The sequence below is a fragment of the Oncorhynchus clarkii genome, chromosome 14 (genome assembly GCF_045791955.1).
Source record: "Oncorhynchus clarkii lewisi isolate Uvic-CL-2024 chromosome 14, UVic_Ocla_1.0, whole genome shotgun sequence".
Taxonomy (NCBI): domain Eukaryota; kingdom Metazoa; phylum Chordata; class Actinopteri; order Salmoniformes; family Salmonidae; genus Oncorhynchus; species Oncorhynchus clarkii.
This window is the reverse complement of record NC_092160.1, coordinates 15,828,844-15,849,008: the sequence shown is the minus strand read 5'-3', so window position 1 is coordinate 15,849,008 and position 20,165 is coordinate 15,828,844. Positions and strand designations below refer to the sequence as shown.

At 40.0% G+C, this 20,165-nt stretch overlaps 1 protein-coding gene across 1 annotated transcript in view; it reads left to right on the top strand.

Annotated features, from left to right (window-relative positions):
• Nucleotides 1-16,595, top strand: part of LOC139366002 (leucine-rich repeat and immunoglobulin-like domain-containing nogo receptor-interacting protein 2) — a 119,746-nt gene extending 103,151 nt beyond the window's left edge. The window contains exon 2 of the mRNA XM_071103074.1: nt 12,979-16,595. Coding sequence (XP_070959175.1) covers nt 12,991-14,835 — 1,845 coding nt within the window. The 5' untranslated portion in view covers nt 12,979-12,990 and the 3' untranslated portion in view covers nt 14,836-16,595. The remainder of the gene's footprint in view (nt 1-12,978) is intronic.
• The last annotated feature ends 3,570 nt before the right edge of the window (nt 16,596-20,165 follow it).

The following is a 20,165-nucleotide window of genomic DNA, read 5'->3' as shown; positions in this document are numbered from 1 at the left end:
ATCATGTGAATTTCATAGGAGCATGTCAAATTGGGTGTCAATGAAAGTTAAGAGTGTATATATTGGAGAAATGAAGGTATATATATACAATTTTCAACCATTTTCCACCCCAAAACTGTGGAATAAGCAAAGACTTTGATATCTGGTCAAACAGATGAAATTGGGGTCTTAGTCAACATCTACCAGGAAAAGTCATCAAATGTATTAGAAATACATCAAATGCATTAATGTTGAAGTAAAGAGCGCTACTGACTAATGACAACACTTCTATTTAGTTTTGGAGAAATGTTTCTGCCTTCTGTAAGTTTAAGAAACATTGCCTTGTGGCTTGACATTCTGTTACATAAAATGTATATCTTTAAGATATTTTCTAATTTCTCACCCTCATGAGGAGGGAGAATAATGTAATGTAACAGAAGTAACAAGTAAAGTAACAAGTAAAGGTAGACCTATGAATTAGTTAGTGTTTTTTATGATATCAATTTGGTTAATGAATTAAGAGATTAAAACAAAATATTCCATTAGCACGGAATTTCAAAAAATCATTCACAAACCAAACTTGGGTTCACAAGTTTAGACAGCACAGTAGAGAACAACACAGTAGAGTACAGTACAGTAGAGTTCCGTACAGTACACAGTAGAGCACACTAGAGTTGAGTACACTATATTGTACTGAGCTGTACTGAACTATGTTGTACTCTACTGTACTGAACTCTACTCTACTCTACTGTGATGTACTCTACTGTACTTTTCTTAGCTCTACTTTGCTGTGCTTTGATGTCCAAACTTGTGAAATATAGACGTCTATGATTGGTTCAGGTTTGGTCCAGTCCGGACCAACAACATTTGGTCTTGTTTGGGGGCAGAGCTTAAAATTTAATGTGTCATGCATAGCTGACACCCCATTGTTTCTGCAGACATTGTTGAAGCTTAATTCTGAGCAGATGTTTATGAGTTTTGGGAAAATGTGGACCCAAAAAAACAATTTTGTCTTACCAAACTTTGCATCTGCACACTTCTTCCAGTTTTTAAAAATGTTTTCAGTGTAAATTGTTAAAAGTAGTCCTTGTGCATACAGTTGAATGGTTTGTCAAACTTTGGAATCAATGGTTTTTGTTTGGCATACATTTTAACTGAAAAATATGAGTCTCAGCGCAATTCCGTTACCGTGGAATTGTCCACTAACAACCTGTGTCCACTTCCAATGGCATAAGATAACTAAGAATGCTTCCTTCCCAGACATTCTGTTTATCCTATTAAAAACGGCTTTATGTGGTACATTAGGCATTCTTACTTGAATTAATTGCATTAGCTTGTGCGTACATTTGGTAAAAGGCTTGCATCTATATCATTTGGTGGGGCGTAGAAATACAGATGGGAGCCAACAGTTTTCAACGTCTTAAAACATTTGCGCCGGACGTCATGATTAACGTACCACAGGGTTATTATAAAACCCCAGTCTTACCTTTATCTGACGTGGAACATGACCTATGTCTGGCTAACGCATAGATGCTAGCAGAGGCGCCATTTAGAATAGATAGAACATGTTATATTTAATTACTCATCTACACCAGTGTTTCCCTTCCCAGCCCTTTGAGACCGCGAGATTTTACATATATTTGTTCTAGGCCTGCACTAGCATGGCTAGCAACTCATCCAGGGCCTGAAGACTGGTTGACTGTAGTGGAATGAGATGTTCTGGGATAGAACAAATATGTCAAATGTGTAAGGGTCTCTGGGAAATAGTTTGGGACACATTGATCTTCACATTACCGTCAGTGTTGATAGCTGTCTTGTGCTAATCATAACATATTCATCCACATTGTGGATTTTATAGTAGACCGAGCTTACACTCCCCATATATACAGTAGCTTGTTGCAATAAGCCTGAGCTTAGAGTCCAGGTTTTCCGGCTCTTGTATTTTCTTCAAAGGCAACTTAACATGACAGCGTTCTACAGCTATTACAGAGACATATGTATATTATATCCCCAGGATGCACCTTTTAGACTACTGCCCTGTTAACGATAGATTAAGTACCTTTCCTGAACGTCCTACTCATGGTAGAGAGCACGTTCTTCCTCTGAGGGATTTTGACCTTACAGTGGTGCAATACAGCACAATAGTCACCTCAATAGCAGTATGGAAATACATTCATGTTGATATGGTAAGGGTACTGTAGTGGTTTACAGTGAGAAATATATGCTTTGAAATTCTGCTATTGAATAGGCAGTATATACCTTAGTCAACCCCAACTGAAATGAGTGACTAAAATCTTTAGGACTTCCCAATTGCTTCCTGTTTACCTGATGCCCATCTATGATGGACCTAATGGTTAAAGTACCCATCGCTTTACTTTTATTTTGAAAGTCATCACTTACCCAGGACTCGCCAATAATGTCATCCATTCGCTGCCATTATAATTGAATTCTGGCACATTTAATTACAAAATATTCAACCACGCTTACAAGCTCCTGTTCCTCTCCACAGCTCAGTCATATTAATGAATAAATATTAAACATGGGATTAAGATTGTAAATCATGGTGTTAAATACTTTCTTCAGGGTTTGGTTGGTCGTGGGTAAAGTGAGGCCCAACCATTTGACGGTGCTCTTTGACTGCTTCCGAACTCAAGGGTTATCTGACATAATTATAAAGAGCAGCTGATTCAATCTTCCAAAGTGTATAGCTAATTAACACAGATTAAATTCTGTTTGACTCTGCAATCCGAATAAAGCACAAGGCCAATTGGAGAAGAGCGGGTTATTAGCCCACCTAAGGCCCTAGATTCTCATAGTTATGGATGTGGTCCCAAATCTCTCTCTCTCTCTATCTCTCACATCACTTATATTGGTAATTATGTTGCAGCTGTGTGTTAATCTTGAGCCGCTTTCCCTTTCATTTGCTTCTGATTGTTGACAATATTTGGAGAACATTTGACTAATGGTTTTAAACAATAAGGTCATAATTTGCCAATTTAAGTCCATACAATGTGATTCTAATAATTTGTTTATCCTTATTCCCTCCAAAATATGCATTATCTTGCTGAACCCTATGGTGTTTTATCACGCTGATAAATGTATATTCTAACATTGGCCAGGTGAGGATGATGTGCAGGGAAGGATGTCAGACACAACAACATACTGGTACTGACGATACATTGCACTTATCAAAGATACAAAACAATCAGTAGTGTTGTTCTTGTACTAGTGTGGCTAAGCTACAGTAGTGTTGTTCTTGTACTAGTGTGGCTAAGCTACAGTAGTGTTGTTCTTGCACTAGTGCGGCAAAACTACAGTAGTGTTGTTCTTGTACTAGTGTGGCTAAGCTACAGTAGTGTTGTTCTTGTACTAGTGTGGCTAAGCTACAGTAGTGTTGTTATAGTACTAGTGTGGCAAAGCTACAGTAGTGTTGTTATTGTACTAGTGTGGCTAAGCTACGGTAGTGTTGTTCTTGTACTAGTGTGGCTAAGCTACAGTAGTGATGTTCTTGCACTAGTGCGGCAAAACTACAGTAGTGTTGTTCTTGTACTAGTGTGGCTAAGCTACAGTAGTGTTGTTCTTGTACTAGTGTGGCTAAGCTACAGTAGTGTTGTTATAGTACTAGTGTGGCAAAGCTACAGTAGTGTTGTTATTGTACTAGTGTGGCTAAGCTACAGTAGTGTTGTTCTTGTACTAGTGTGGCTAAGCTACAGTAGTGTTGTTCTTGCACTAGTGCGGCAAAACTACAGTAGTGTTGTTCTTGTACTAGTGTGGCTAAGCTACAGTAGTGTTGTTATTGTACTAGTGTGGCTAAGCTACAGTAGTGTTGTTATAGTACTAGTGTGACAAAGCTACAGTAGTGTTGTTATTGTACTAGTGTGGCTAAGCTACAGTAGTGTTGTTATTGTACTAGTGTGGCAAAGCTACAGTAGTGTTGTTATTGTACTAGTGTGGCAAAGCTACAGTAGTGTTTTTCTTGTACTAGTGTGGCTAAACTACAGTAGTTTTGTTATTGTACTAGTGTGGCTAAACTAAAGTAGTGTTGTTATTGTACTAGTGTTGCTAAGCTACAGTAGTGAGCTTCACTGGTATTGTAACAGCACCATGGGAGAATGTACTTCATGGTATTTGATGTTTTCAACCTAGATCACATACTTTACACAGACACCAGTGCATGCTCTGAGAGAGTTTTAGTTACGCAACCCTCAAGCTTATTAAAGAATAGGCCAGTGTCATGTTGCGCCTTGGCAGGCCATATGTCTGTAACCCATGCCATCTGGTATCCTTTACAAAAATGATTTTAATAATGGATAAAGCAAGAAGAGAATGTTCCAGGATTACCTTCTCATTACCACCGTCACCTATCTCTTCGATTACTTGCAGACGCTCCCTTTAAAAAAGGTGGGTTAATTGCACACTCTGGCAACACAGTAACCTGCAAGTTAATTACATCTTTCCTTTAGGGAAGCGTTATTAGAAGACATAAGGCTTCATTAAAATTATGATTTAATAACTTTTCCATACAATTAACATTATGATGATTATCTGTCATTTCATTCTTGATATCTGGGAAATTCAAATATCAAAAGCCGCGCTGACATGTATGTAATATGTGCATGTTAACCCCTTAGTACTGTATTTGAGTGCGATCTTGTAGGTAACGATGGGGGTGTGCTGCATGTTGTCTCTGTAGCATGGAGTGTACTAGAATTAACGAGATGCGGCTCATGTGTGTGGAGTTGGTGGAGCTTCCGTTCAAGTTATGGCCAGGCCTGCATAGTTCAGAAGGAGAGTGTCAGGGACCATGGGCATCCATCTTCCGTTTTCATTGATTTCTACCCCACTAAATGAGTATGAAGATTTTCCATTTTGAAAGGCACTGTCTGAAAATGTCTAACGCAAGTCTTTATCCAATTGTGTCCTTCTACAGTAGAATTACCGTGACATCACTTTTTTGTTTCCAATTGGCATTAATGCAGCATTTACTTGGAAGTTTGAGTGTGAGTAGCATATATCAAATCAAATAGAATTAGTTTATTTTTGTCTACCGTGATGTCAGTCATATTCTTTTAGGTACATCGTATGAATCCAAAGCAACTATAACTAGTGTTTATAGTTGTAGCATTTTATTCTGAGCTGCAGGCTTGAGGGCAACCTACACTTAAGTGATAATGCCCTCGAAGCCAGTGTTTGGAGGATATATTGGCACGGGTGTTGTTAATTGGAAAAGCGTACCAATATATCCTCCAAACACCAGCTTCGAGGGAATTATCACTTTTATACAACGCTTTACCAACATATTCAAATAATGATTGACATATTTTCATAAAAGCTATTTGATTAATTTATTCATACTATTTCATCCTTCCACAAGATATAGTCCCAAAACAAATCTCAGGTTGCTAGAGACGCGACCCAGTCATTCATTCAAAATGTTCCATTGCCATATTGGCTGGCAATGTTTTTATCCCTTGCTTGGTGGCTAGCCAACTACGGCTAACTTACAGACACATCAAAAAGTGCAGCCAGAATAACAGAAAGTAGCTTAATTTGCATTTATTTAAGCTGTTTTCTAGTGACATTTCTTTTGATACATGCATAACAATAAGCTGAGGAGGCTCGATTTCGCCTGGCTTAGAAAATGTGCTCACTCGTCAGGATACTGTTGTTCAGAGGAGCTAGCCAACATAGCTACAGTAACACAATCACTTCAAAAAATACATTTTTCAATTGACATTTTTTGTATATATCTATAAATATGATGCCAGCTTAATCGTGATTTCGACTGGCTGAGAAACATTGCCTGCCTGTCTGTCTTGTCCCGACTTCCAACATGTTCATTACTATGGGACAGCAGGAGATCGAATTTGAATATTGAAACAATGTTGCAAATGTCTGAGAGACAGGCAGCAAGGTTTATACAAATCTCTGGTGTTGAACACTAAATGTTAGTCTAAAAGAAATGTGAGATAATGTCTATATGTATTTTACAGTGGAGATCAAGTTCATAAGTTGTTTAGCTGTCTGTCTTGGGGCGGAAGGGTAGCCTAGTGGTTAGAGTGTTGGACTAGAAAGGTTGCAAGTTCATATCCCCGAGCTGACAAGGTACAAATCTGTCGTTCTGCCCCTGAACAGGCAGTTAACCCACTGTTCCTAGGCCGTCATTGAAAATAAGAATTTGTTCTTAACTGACTTGCCTAGGTAAAGGAAAAATAAATAGCTGGGCTGATGAAACAATGGATTGTGTAGTCAGATGGAACAGAGTAAATAGGCATTTTAACATCATAGATTTAGCCGGTGGCAACTTGTGGAATAGACACCGTCTGGAATGTGGTTCTAACCAATCAGAATTCAGGATTCGACCCACCGGTTGTATAAATATGAATGTACAAGACAACCAAACATGAGAATCCAGCTCCCATGATAGAACACCCAATGTATTTGTTGATGATTACATTTAATTTAGTTCCATTGTGAGTTAATTCCTCTCCTTTTTTTTCAGATCACATTTTGACACTTTGATTACGGTCTTTAAAGAGCTTTGATAATTGCAGTCTAAACAAAGAGGCCAACTTGGAACATCCGGCTGGAGCGCAGGGACACTTTTGAGTGTAAACAGCCATGACATTACGTGGGGTGATGGTAGCACAAAGGCCACATCAAACATACTCTGAAGACCTTCCAGTGGAGATATGGGCCAGGCCAACTTCACAAATGATTTGTATTGGTTCATTGCATAGGGGCAAAGTTTTTTTAATCTAAATCCTCAAACTACTTGGGCTAAAAACAAACACCAGGAAATAGGAAGTGCCTGCCTTTTGAGGGTTTTGGGGTTTTGTTCAAGCCTCCTCCATAGGCTTACTGCGTTTAGCTCTGCTTTAGTTGTGTGACCTGGAATGCTATTTACTTCAGATGAATACCTATTAGAAATAATACATGACAGTGAGTTCCATTGCATTTCTCTGGGGTGGGTTTATCACCATAAGGGTTAGATGGGCCAAACATTTCATACTCTGTCGGCTGTGCTCTCTGTCGCTATCATCTTTCACTGGGATAATAATTTTTTGTGATTGAGTCGGCATACGAACTCTGTTGAGTTTGGATTTTTCAGTCTAAACAGATGCGTAATGACGAGTTACACACAATCCAAAGAGCATAAACAATCAATTATTGTAGTAAATTATGTTGAATACTTATTTTTTAGGGAAGTGAGCTAGTTGACATTTATTATTGCTGTGAATGTTACAATTGTCAAGTCTCTGTGATATGCGATTATTCTCAATTTTAAAGATGTCTTGAAAAGCATCAACTTTTAATGTGAATGTGCATAAATGTTTCTTAATCTATTGGTGTGGCACGTTATATTTTACTGACGCCTTATAAAAGGGAAATAGTAGTGGAATGGTTGTTTAAACGTCAATGGATTCTTAATTAAATGAATCTCCCATTGAATCTCAATTATTAAACATGGTCATTTCCTTCCGGATGCAACTGAATATTGAACAGCTTCTACAGTATTGCCTATGTGGATGTTTGTGTGAGAAGAAGTACTGTTCACAATCGACTGAGAAAGGGAGGAGGGAGAGAGAGAAGGAGAGAGAGGGAGAGGGAGAAAGCTGTGGTGACCCATGGAAGATACCTGGGGAGTGATTGCAATCTATTGCAAGCTCATTTGGCATTCATACACTCAGACAGTGAATAGGGCGGCCGGCCTGTATTATCAAATGAGCGCTGCAGCATTATGAGCCTACATTTTTATGAAGCACTCAGTCTCAGGGACAACGCTCAGCCAGCCACCCTTAGGTCATCCCAGAGATGCGAGAGCCAAGAGCACTTGGGGAGAATGGGGAAACACTATGGTGAAGTCGTGCTGGGCAGGATGGCAATGTGTGTTGGCTGTGACTATGTGAGACAAAAGCCATACACTCTGGCACGTCATAGTTACTCATGCATTACGTCAATGGCCCCGGGTTATTTTGCAAAGCTAAGAGCAGCATCCAGAGGCCGAAAGGCCCCATGTGTTTTGAGTGATTATATGGAAATTAGGTTAATCAAGAAATGATAACTATAACTATAATGCGAGAAGACTATGTTGGAATACTTTATTTACACCTGCTTGTGGTGAAATATTACATGTGGAATTCAACACTTATCTATCCGTTTCCAAGTGCCAATCCATTTTGCATGCTTGTCAAGGTCTTCTCCCAGCAATCACCAGTGCAACAAGGTCTTCTCCCAGCAACCCCCACTGTTTCAACTGTCATATGGCTCTTCAACATGTTCTGTATGCATAATCAGAGTAGTGGTATCAAACCCACCTAGGATCAACATGTACTGTACTCAGAATCAGAGTAGTGGTATCAGACCCATCTAGGCTCAAAATGTACTGTATGCAGAATCAGAGTAGTAGTATCAGACCCACCTAGACTCAACATGTACTGTATGTAGAATCAGAGTAGTGGTATCAGACCCACCCATGCTCAAAATGTACTGTATGCAGAATCAGAGTAGTGGTATCAGACCCACCTAGGATCCAACCTGGCCTTAATTTGTGTCTAAATGTCTTGTCAGTGTAGCATTTTGCTGTCATCAGAGCAGCTCTTCTAGCTTGTTCTGCCCATGATGATAGTGCACTCTGTACATAATAGCTTTTTTATGCACCGGACTCAGGTGAGGGAGCACAATCATGAGCCTGCTCTTGTCCTGATTAGAAGCACTCTCCATAATTCACTGTGCTATTTCACTGGTGGACAGATATGTGTGTGTGTGTGTGTGTGTGTGTGTGTGTGTGTGTGTGTGTGTGTGTGTGTGTGTGTGTGTGTGTGTGTGTGTGTGTGTGTGTGTGTGTGTGTGTGTGTGTGTGTGTGTGTGTGGTACTTGCGGGCAGGAGGGGTGTGTGTGTGTGGTACTTGCGGGCGGGAGGGGGGGATATTGGTCACACATGTATGACATACTTACTACATACAGTACCAGTCAAAAGTTTGGACACACCTACTCATTCATTTTTATTATTAACTACATTGTTGATTAATAGTGAAGACATAAAAACTATGAAATAACACATCATGTAGTATGTAGTAACCCAAAAAATTGTTAAACAAGTCAAAATAACACAACTGATTGACTCAAAAACATTAAGGGAAGAAATTCCACAAATGAACTTTTAACAAGGCACACCTGTTAATTGAAATGCATTCCAGGTGACCTCATGATGCTGGTTGAGAGAATGCCAAGAGTGTGCAAAGCTGTCATCAAGGGTGGCAACTTTGAAGAATCTCAAATATGAAATATATTTGTATTTGTTTAACACTTTTTTAGTTACTACATGATTCCATATGTGTTATTTCATGGCGTTGATGTCTTCACTACAATTCTACAATGTATAAAATAGTAAGAAATAAATAAAAACCCTGGAATGATTAGCCGTGTCCAAACTTTTGACTGGTACTGTATGTGTACAGCATAATATGTTAGTATTATTATTGTATTATAGATGTGGGCCAAACAGTTATGTTTTCATATGTAGTCATTAAAATGGGATATGAAAAAAAAAAAAAAATCATAATAATAATAATCGTGTAGTAGCAATTTAAACATGATTGTTTAGTAGACATCTTTAATTCTTCACTGTATACCGTAATGACGGCATGTTTGTGTTTCCTAAACTTTTTAATGCTGTATTTGTGCTCGCAGGGAGTCATGCTGATTATTCTCATTACAGTTCAGTTTAATGCACGTCATGACACACCTGATGAAGCGGGAATAGTCTTTTCACAACCTGTTTCACAATCTGTCTATAAAGAGCAGTGGATTCCATGGGAATTATTGTAAACACCTTCTGCCCCTTCAATGAATATTTTACATATTAATATAGCATACCATACATATACAATCATATTGTTTATATTATTTTATAATCCGGTACAAAATTCCACCAAATGTTTTAAGACGTAGTTTATGCAGTAGACTTTATTTCAATTCCTCCCAGTATTCCCACTTGCTTTTTAAATATATCTTTACAGTTGTCATATTACATATTGTCTATCAAGTCTATGTTGTTGGGAGCTGATATGAACTGACCACTGCCTACAGACTGTGGCCTCCTAGTGGTCAGGAGGACAAGCAAACTACAAAGCAGTATATATGATGCAGTAAGTTTGGTATACTTAAGAGTGTCAGATAAAATACACATTACAGGTGAAGGAATAAGGCTTCAGCCCATCCTATTACTACCCTACTCTCTTCTCCTGAAGACCTGAGCAGACACATCTTGACTACAGATGCTACTATTTCAGAGTGTAATTGATTTGATTCTTCCACCATTTGTTTTGACACCATTTAAATGAATGTTTAAATTGGATTTTAAAAATGTATTAACCTCCCGGACCTTCATTTATTAGCCTTCACAGCTTTTGTGATAATCTGTATAATTACCAGCCTAATGTTCTCCCCATTAGGTTGTGCCCTCCAACAATTTCTACTTGTTGATCGTGTTCACTATTAATTGTGTTTGGACTTTGGAAATTCTCATGCATTTCCCATCATGTTTTTTCTTCCATTAACATTTTGCAGCTTGTGTGTTCTTTGAGATATGAGGGGTTGTGTGTAGGAAAATCAATACAATCATGCTCATTGTTTCACTGCATAAGGGTCAGAGAAACCGACAATATGCTCCTGTATAAACAATAGAGCTGTTTCTATATGAAGAAAAAACACAGAGATGGAAATAGATGGAACATCTTTGATTAAAAAAGGTTGAATTCGGTTTAGCAAAAACACATATCGCTTGTGGACTTCATGAAAGCATTGTTGTTAGCAATAGATTTGTCATATTCCCTAAATTGTATTGTACTATCAATTCCTCACTTGACAATATGAATGTACAGTGCCTTCATAATGTATTCGCAACCCTTGACTTATTCCTCATTTTGTTGTGTTACAGCCTAAATTCAAAATGTATTAAACAGATGGTTTTTTTCACCCATCTATCTACACACAATACCACATAGAAAATATGTTTTGGAAATGTTTGCAAATATATTAAATATGAATCAATACATGTTAGAATCACCTTTGACAGTGATTACTGCTGTGAGTGTTTTTCTGCATAAGTCTCTAAGAGCTTTGCACACCTGGAATGTACAATATCATTATTTTTTTATATTCTTCAAGCTCTGTCAAGTTGGTTGTTGATCACTGATTTTCAAGGCGATTTAAGTCAAAATTGTAACTAGGCCAATCAGGAACATTCAGTGCTGTCTTGGTAAGCAACTCCAGGATATATTTGGCCTGGTGTTTTTGGTTATTGTCCTGCTGAAAAGTGAATTTGTCTCCCAGTGTCTGTTAGAAAGCAGACTGAAACAGGTTTTCCCGTATAATTGTTCCTGTGCTTAGCTCTATTCTGTTTATTTTCCTCCTAAAAACAAACTCACTTGCATATGACAAGCATACCCATAACATTATGCAGCCACCACCATGCTTGAAAATAGGAGGAGTAGTACTAAGTGATGTATTGGATTTGTATTCAGGACATGAAGTTCATTCCTTTGCCACATGTTTTGCAGTTTTACTTTGGTGTCTTATTGCAAACATGATGCATGTTTTTGAATATTTCTATTCTGTGCAGGCTTCCTTCTTTTCACTCTGTCAATTAGATTCGTATTGGGGAGTAACTGCCATGTTGTTGATCCATCCTCAGTTTTCTGAGAATCACAACCATTAAACTCTGTAACTGTTTTAAAGTCACCATTGGCCTCATGGTGAAATCCCTGAGTGGTTTCCTTCCTCTCCGGCAACTGAGTTAGGAAGGACACCTGTGTCTTTGTAGTGTATGGGTGTTCTTCACCATGCTCAAGGGGACATTAAATGTCTGCTTTTCTTTTTGTTGCCATCTACCAATAGGTGCCTTTCTTTGCGAGGCATTGGAAAACCGCCCTGGTCTTTGTGGTTGAATCTGTGTTTGAAATTCACTGCTCAACTAAGGGAACTTACAAATAATTGTATGTGAGGGGTACAGATATGAGGTAGCCGTTAAAAATTCATGTTAAACACTATTATTTCACACAGAATTAGTCCATGTACATTATTATGTTACTTGTTAAGAACATTTTTACTCCTGAACTTATTTAGTCTTCCCATGACAAAGGGGTTACAGACAATTCAGCTTTTCATTTCAAATGTATTTGTAAACATTTCTAAAAACATAATTCGCATTATGGGCTATTGTGTGTTGGCCAGTTTAACTAAATCTATATTTAATCAATATTAAATTCAGGCTGTAACAACACAATTTGGAAAAATTCAAGGGGTGTTTCAGAAGGCACTGTACATTGGTGAAGCCCCATTGCATAGCTGCTGCTCATGGACTTGTTTGTCTTAGAGATTTTACACTTAAAATATAGAAATCCTTCTATATCCACTGAAGTCCTTGGTTAGAATAATTATCAGATAGCCTCCACAGACTTATCATAGAGGCAGTTTCCTTTCTTCTCCACTCTTCTCCCTTCGTCAGTTTGCTTTGGCTAAAACACAACCAAAGACGGCAGACTGTTTGAACTGATTGTGGTGTGAGAAGACAACCTATGTAACAAATTACTTTTGGCAATTTGTTCTTCAATTCTGAGAATTAACCAATGGAAGATAATGGCGAAGTTGTGCTTGTATGTTGACTAAGTGAGCCAGTGGATATAGGGGTGTGATCGCTGGCCAAAACTGCAATAGAAAGAAAGGATGATTCAGGATGTTGAAAATGAGGCATTTGCATCAGAGAATCTAATATGTCCTTCATTTTTATTGAGATAAGATGCCAGTCAATTTCACCACAATAGTAAAATTATGTTATGTAAGATTCCATTTATAATCCCAAAATAATTTAATTCAAAAGATGTCTTACACATGTGTATTGACACCCATTAAGGTTTTCACATATTCCTTATTTTTACCAATTTATGCTCTCTAATTGTGCGTTCTTTCTGTCTGTTTTTCCTCTCTTTCTTGTAGAGCCGTGACAGAATGGTTGACTGTATGAGCAAAGTCATGCTGCACACAGCCCTCTCATGCTGGCAACCGTTCCTGGGACTGGCTCTAGTGGCCGTCTTTGTGGGTTCTGCCCTGGGATGTCCCGCCCGCTGTGACTGCTCAGCCCAGAGCAAGTCGGTCCTGTGCCACCGCAAACGCCTACCGAGCATCCCAGACGGCATCCCCATCGAGACCAGGATCCTGGACCTGAGCAAGAACAAGCTGCAGGCCGTCAACCCGGACGACTTTGCCCCCTACCCTGGACTAGAGGATCTGGACCTCAGTGGGAACATTATCAGCTATGTGGAGCCGGGGGCCTTCAACCCTCTGTACAGCATGCACTCGCTCAGTCTCAAAAGCAACCGCATCAAGCTTATTCCCCTGGGGGTCTTCACAGGCTTGTCCAACCTCACACGGCTGGATGTCAGCGACAACAAGATCGTCATCCTGCTGGACTACATGTTCCAGGACTTGCACAACCTGAAGTTCCTGGAGGTGGGTGACAATGACCTGGTGTACATCTCCCACCGGGCCTTCAGTGGACTGCTGAGCCTACAGACACTAACCCTGGAGAGATGCAACCTGACGGTGGTGCCCACTGAGGCCCTGTCCCATCTGCACAACTTGGTCAGACTTCACCTCCGATACCTCAGCATCAGCACATTGCAAGCATACTCCTTCAAGAAGCTTTTCCGGCTGCGCCACCTGGAGATTGACAGCTGGACCTCGCTGGACAGTGTGCCTGCCAACACACTACACAGCCTCAACCTGACCACGCTTTTCATCACCAACACTAACCTGTCCACCTTCCCATACCAGGCCCTAAAGCACCTGCACTACCTAACACACCTCAACCTGTCCTTCAACCGCATCAGACACATCGAGGGGGGAATGCTGTTTGAGTTGATGCGCCTGAGGGAACTTCATCTAGTTGGGGCCCAGTTGTCGACCATTGAACCGTACGCATTTCAGGGCCTCCGGTGGCTCAAAGTCCTCAACGTCTCCCACAACCATTTGAACACCCTGGAGAAGGGTGTCTTCCAAGCCCCTGAGGCTCTGGAGGTCCTCTTGATCGACGACAACCCCCTGGTGTGCGACTGTCGCCTCATGTGGATCCTGCAGAAAAGGCACTCCATCTTCTTTGGCGACTCGCAGCCAGAGTGCAGCACCCCTGAGGGTATCCGCGGCAGGCCTTTCAGGGAATTCAAGGAGACCCTGCTATCCTATTACGTGACATGCACCAAGCCAAAAATCCGGGAGAACAAGACACAGACGATAGCAGTGGACGAGGGCCAGTCAGCGAAACTACACTGCAGTGCTGAAGGCATCCCCAGGCCGGTGGTGTCGTGGCTGTCCCCACGACGGCGCCTCCTCACCAACAAGAGCTACGGTAGAGTCAAAGTCCACAACAATGGGACGCTGGAGATCAAGGTGGCCGAGGTGCAGGATGGTGGCGTGTACCTTTGCATGGCAACCAACACGGCGGGTAACGACTCATTGATGGCCTCCCTAGCAGTGAAAAGCCTGGGGTCGCTCTACGCAAACAGGACCCAGTACTACACAGATCCCAGCAATGCCACTACCAATGGGACTAGCAACGTGACCTACGGCCTGGACCTAAAGACTATCTTAGTGTCGACAGCAATGGGATGTTTCACATTCCTGGGGGTGGTCTTGTTCTGCTTTCTGCTACTGTTCGTTTGGAGCCGGGGCAAGGGAAAGCATAAAAACAACATAGATATTGAATATGTCCCTCGGTCCAAGTCTAATGGCACCTCTGTAGATGGAGGGGCAGAGGGACAAGCTGGACCTCATCGCTTTAACATGAAAATGATCTAACATGGTTTGTGAATCTGGGAATCCATATGTTGGGAATGCTCTAAGGATTATGTATTTGTATTGCAAATGGAACAACATTTCCCACTACTTCAGGAGAATGCTACTGGGCAATTCCATGGTAACAGAGTGATGCTGAGGCTCAGATTTTTCTCTTTGAAATGTATGCCAAACAAAAACCAATGATTGCAAAGTTAAACAAACCCTACAACTCTATGCACAAGAACTAGTTTTATTAATTTCCACAGTCATTTTTACAAACACACTTGAAGAACATTGCAGATGCAACGTTTGGTAACAGAATGACGGCACCAACAGCACAAATCATTCTGTGGCCAAACTTTGCATCTGCACTGTTCTTCAATGAAATGTATTTTTGTAAAAATAAAAAAAATATTTCAAAAAATTGTTTAAAGCAGTTCTTGTGCATAGAGTTATATGGTTTGTTTAACTTTGCAATCATTGGTTTTTGTTTGACATACATTTTCTAGGTAACATTGAAGTACCTTACTGTGATTGTTTTCAAGAAAATACATTTCTCAAGCAAGAATTTTGCTAGGACTGTCTGGGAGTGGTCTAAGTGGAGAGGGGAAAACTGAAAATGAGCTTTTATTGGCAGAGAGGTTTGTAACTCTTTCTTATTGGTCTAATAACTAATTTAACACCAGGTGTTGTCACCAGAATGGCCAAAACTCCATTCCACCAAAACAGCTTAAATTTCTCTTACACTAAAAAGGCATTACCATACTTTTCACAATTTCACAGTATTATTTCAACCTCATAGTGTGGAAATATATATACTTTTTTGACTGCACTGGGCCCTTTAAAGTGAAGAAATCAGAGTATCAGGATCACCCTTTGGTTTACTAGGAATGGAAAAAGTACTACAGAGTGCCATAACAGGACACGGGAGTGCAATCCCCAACTATGGCATCTTATTGGATACAATGCCAGGACATTGTGACAAATGTTCTTGCTGTTGCTAGTGAGCTTGTCCACAACGGATCCTCCGAAATGATCTAAATCTCTACCCAGGGGACCCGAAAGGAACAGGTGTCATAATCAAGCTTTTGAAATTCTATTTACATGCCCAAGTACAGGATTGGTTTTAAAGACACTACAGAACCGTGTACAGTACACATTTGTATCTAAAGGTATTACTCTTATTGGTTTGGTCTTGCACCATGCTTACTCACCAAACAGATTGATGAAACAGAGCATTCCCTCCAACCATAATCTTTGCATATATGTACTTAATGCTTCATTATGTACAGGTATGTACATACTCATTTAAACAAACTGTTCATAGCAATACTCATGGGATGCAATGTCAGCCAAAATCTCAATTCCCCCACCTAAACAAGCAAAATGGTAACTTTTCACTTATGAAATTGTCCATGAATATAGGAAAGGGCTTCTACAGGATTGCAATGTCACACTGGAGAAAATATATCCCTGTTCCCCAAATATACACCTAGGTATTGAAGATATTTTTGTTTGTTGTCAACCATAAAGGAAAAAGATGTTATTTATCAAAGTGGTTTGAGGGTTTTACAAAAGTGAGCATCATAACACTTTTCCGGGAGAAATAATCACATTTGATGATTTCGAAGTTGACATATTGGTCAGAGAACCTACATGGACCACTTTTCTGTCTTTTTCTTGTCTCTTTTTATTCCTTTGACTGTAACCTTTGCCTGATGGCAAAATATGTGTCCAGCTTACTACAGTGAAGTTGTCATCTTTTCTCCCCAGTAAAACATTTGGACTTTGTTGTGGTAGTTCCTCATTTTTGTTGTTGAATCATTTAGATTGTGAAAAGTTCAAAGTAAAATAAAAAAAAATCATGTATGTGAAATAAAATAATATTTATTTGTACCATTTAGTGTGTCTATATATTTACTGCAATGAAGCAAAAGAGGATCTTGATCAGTATATGATATGCCTGTTGAACATCTGGAAACAGCATAGTAACATTAGCATATGGTTGAATACAATTGTTAAAATAGAACATATCAAATATCAATCACTGGCATCAAGAGAACTGTCTTACAATGTATGTTCATTCTAAGGGTTATTTGTATTTCTACAAAATCAGATGAAGTTGACAAGTCCATTCAAGGAACGAGATCTGCAGAAACACAACTACGACAGATCACAGGTTGAGAAAATGAAATGATTTGGGGCATTGCCTTTCCAGAATGTACAATTAAGCACACATTCTCCCTTTTACTCAAACCATAACCTTTGAATATTACCTTTTTATCATGCAAAAAAGTCTGATATCTCCCCCTAACCTTTCAAATCAGAAGAAGGAACAGGGCAAAATGTCTAGTCCCTAAGTCTGGACAGCATGATGTTGCAGGTAGTGTGCACCAGGAAGAAGGCACTATCAGAGGTGTAATCTGGAGGAATGCAGTTAACCTTCTGACACAGTCCAGATGGACACCTGGAGGCGTTACATTTATCACTGAGATGAAGACTGCAAACCGGAGGGGTATCCTGGGTTAAGAAGATAGCAGATTGCAATGCTACAGGAGATACAATGCTGCCCAATTCACTATATTCACAAGACTGATTTATTACGTTGTTCTCTATTTAATGTGTGCCAGTGTTTTTCCTCTGTCTATATATGTTTACATCCTATTATCTTGCTTTACAGTTAATGTTGCCTGTGTTGTTAGCTTGAAAATGTAATTTCATGTCATGATTTTAACTATTTTACCCCAATTTTTCTCCCAAATTTCGAGCTTGTCTCATCGCTGCAACTCTACAACGGGCTCGGGAGGTGAAGGTCGAGTCATGCGTCCTCCGAAACATGATCAAACCGAGCTTCTTAACACCAGCCCGCTTAACCCAGAAGCCAGCAGACAAGGAGTCGCTAGAGCCCGATGAGCCAAGTAAAGCCTCCCCAAACCTGGGCGATGCTGGGACAATTGTGCACAGTCCTATGGGACTCCTGATCACAGCTGGTTGTGATACAGCCAGGATCAATTCTGGGTCTGTAGTGATGTCTCTAGCACTGTGATGCAGTGCCTTAGACTGCTGCGCCACTCGGGAGGCCCCATAGGTAAACATTTTAATACAGCACAATAAACATTTAGAGAATATCATGTATCAGTTAAGTTTAGCACGTGTCACTTTGCTTATGACCTTGCTGTACATTTTTTTTTACCATAATTAACCTTATAGTTGTTTTTACATTTATTTTTTACATTTATGTCCTTTCTCTTCACTTTATACTGTTTATGCAATCACTATAACCACTTTCATGGGCTTTTTTTGGCTGTGTTCACAGCCCTATTCTGATTTTTTTTCCACTAATCGGTCTTTTGACCAATCGCATCAGATCTTTTCACATCAGCTCTTTTTCAGGGCTGATTTGAATGGTCAAAAGACCAATTAGTGAAACATATATCAGAATTGGTCTGCCTGTGTAAATGCAGCCTTTGTTTCGATGTCCTCAATCCCATGGGTCTCTTGTGAAATCAGAACACCAAAGGGTCTTGCACTTCCTAAAATACAAAATAAATGAGGTTGAGTTTGTAGGCCAGTGATGGCCACATTCTGTGTTTGGCACATAGAGAGAGCTGTGCTAGATGAAACCTGTACTACAAATGGATCCCCCACTTTGACCACCATTTCACTTCTCTCCACAGTCACTGAAAGAAACTTAAAAGCTGGGCCATATGATTGTATGAGGATGTTTTTGCTCAGATGGCACCCTGCAGAAATGTGTCAGTGAGTGACAGGGGTCTCCCTTAAACCCCATGACACTCTGTCCTGTTGGGGCTATGAACTGCCAATCCAGGTGATGTACTCATCTGTTAAGACCCCCGTGGAGCAGTATCAGAAATACACCCCACAGACAGCCCACCACAGTGCCTTTGTTCACATGCCATGTTTTAGCAGTGCCTCTTTGTAACCAGTGCTAAGAAGTCATTATTTCTTCATTTGTTTTACCTCTGATGTTAGAATATCTCTTTCCCAGGGGAAAGGGAAGGGACAATCTTTTGAACTATTTCAAAATGTATTTATCAACTGCATTATCATTTTGGTAAAGGTTATGGAGGATAGAGTCAATGAAGCCATTAATTGTTATTGCTCTTGACAAGATATTTGGCAATGGGGCTATTAAACCTCAAGGTTTTCCTTTATATCAACATCAATGTAGTCAGTACGCTTATGGGGACGCTCTCAAACTTTCACTATTCACAAATGCAAAGAGGTATGTATATTTCCTGCAACATGTCTCGGTTTGTTTTTCTTGATGTAGTCAAACGTACACATTCAGAATGAAATTTCAGCAGCATTTCATCTCACAGCAGCTACCATTGACATGATTCAACGTTCCCCATGTACTACAGAGCTTACAAACAGAATAATCATTGCCTCTGCAGGACTCGAGACATGCTGCTACGAACTTACCCCTGCACATTGACTCGGTACTGGTACTCCTTGTACATAGCCTCATTATTGTTTTTATTGTGTTATTATTTATTTTATTTTTTTTCCCAAATATTTTTCTTACTTTTTAACTCTGCGCTGCTGGGAATGGGCTCATAAGTAAGCATCTCAGTGTAAGTCTACTCCTGTTGTATTCGGCGCATGTGACCAATACGATTTGATTTGATATCACCATGTGGACACCATGTGGACACAACAGATAGCATAATATGTGAACGGTCTTCGCTGTGTAAGGGGAAGGAATGTAAAGATGTGGGAGGGAATGGAGGGGGATGGGATACCCAACATTGATATCAAATAGTCCTAGAGTGAGGCTGGCAGTTACCGCAGTCTGGGCAGATGTAAGTCGGGTAGATTGCGTGCTGTGTGCTTTCATTAGGTGAGCTTTCATACATTCCCTCATGGTGTGCTTCCCTGCCAAATGAGCTCCCTTGTGATCCCACTGCTGTTCCACCCTTCGACCCACTACCAGCTGTACTGGTGGGAAACGTGTAGAGTCAAATTGTGTGTGTTTATTCTTTAAATAATTATTCAAGCTCTGTCAATATGTTGGGGATCATGGCAAGACAGTCATTTTCAAGTCCTGCCATAGATTCTCAAGAAGATTTATGTCAAAACTATAACTTGGCAACTCAGGAACATTCACTGTCTTCTTGGTAAGCAACTCCAGTGTAGAGTTGGCCTTGTTATAGGGTATTATCCTGCTGAAAGGTAAATTCATTTCCAAGTCTCTGGTGTAAAGCAGTGAAGCAGGTTTACCTAGGATTTTGCCTGTGCTTACGTCCATCCCGTTTCCTTTTATTCTGAAAAACTCCCCAGTCTTTGCTGATGTCAAGCATGTCCATACTGTCACGGATTAATAGGAG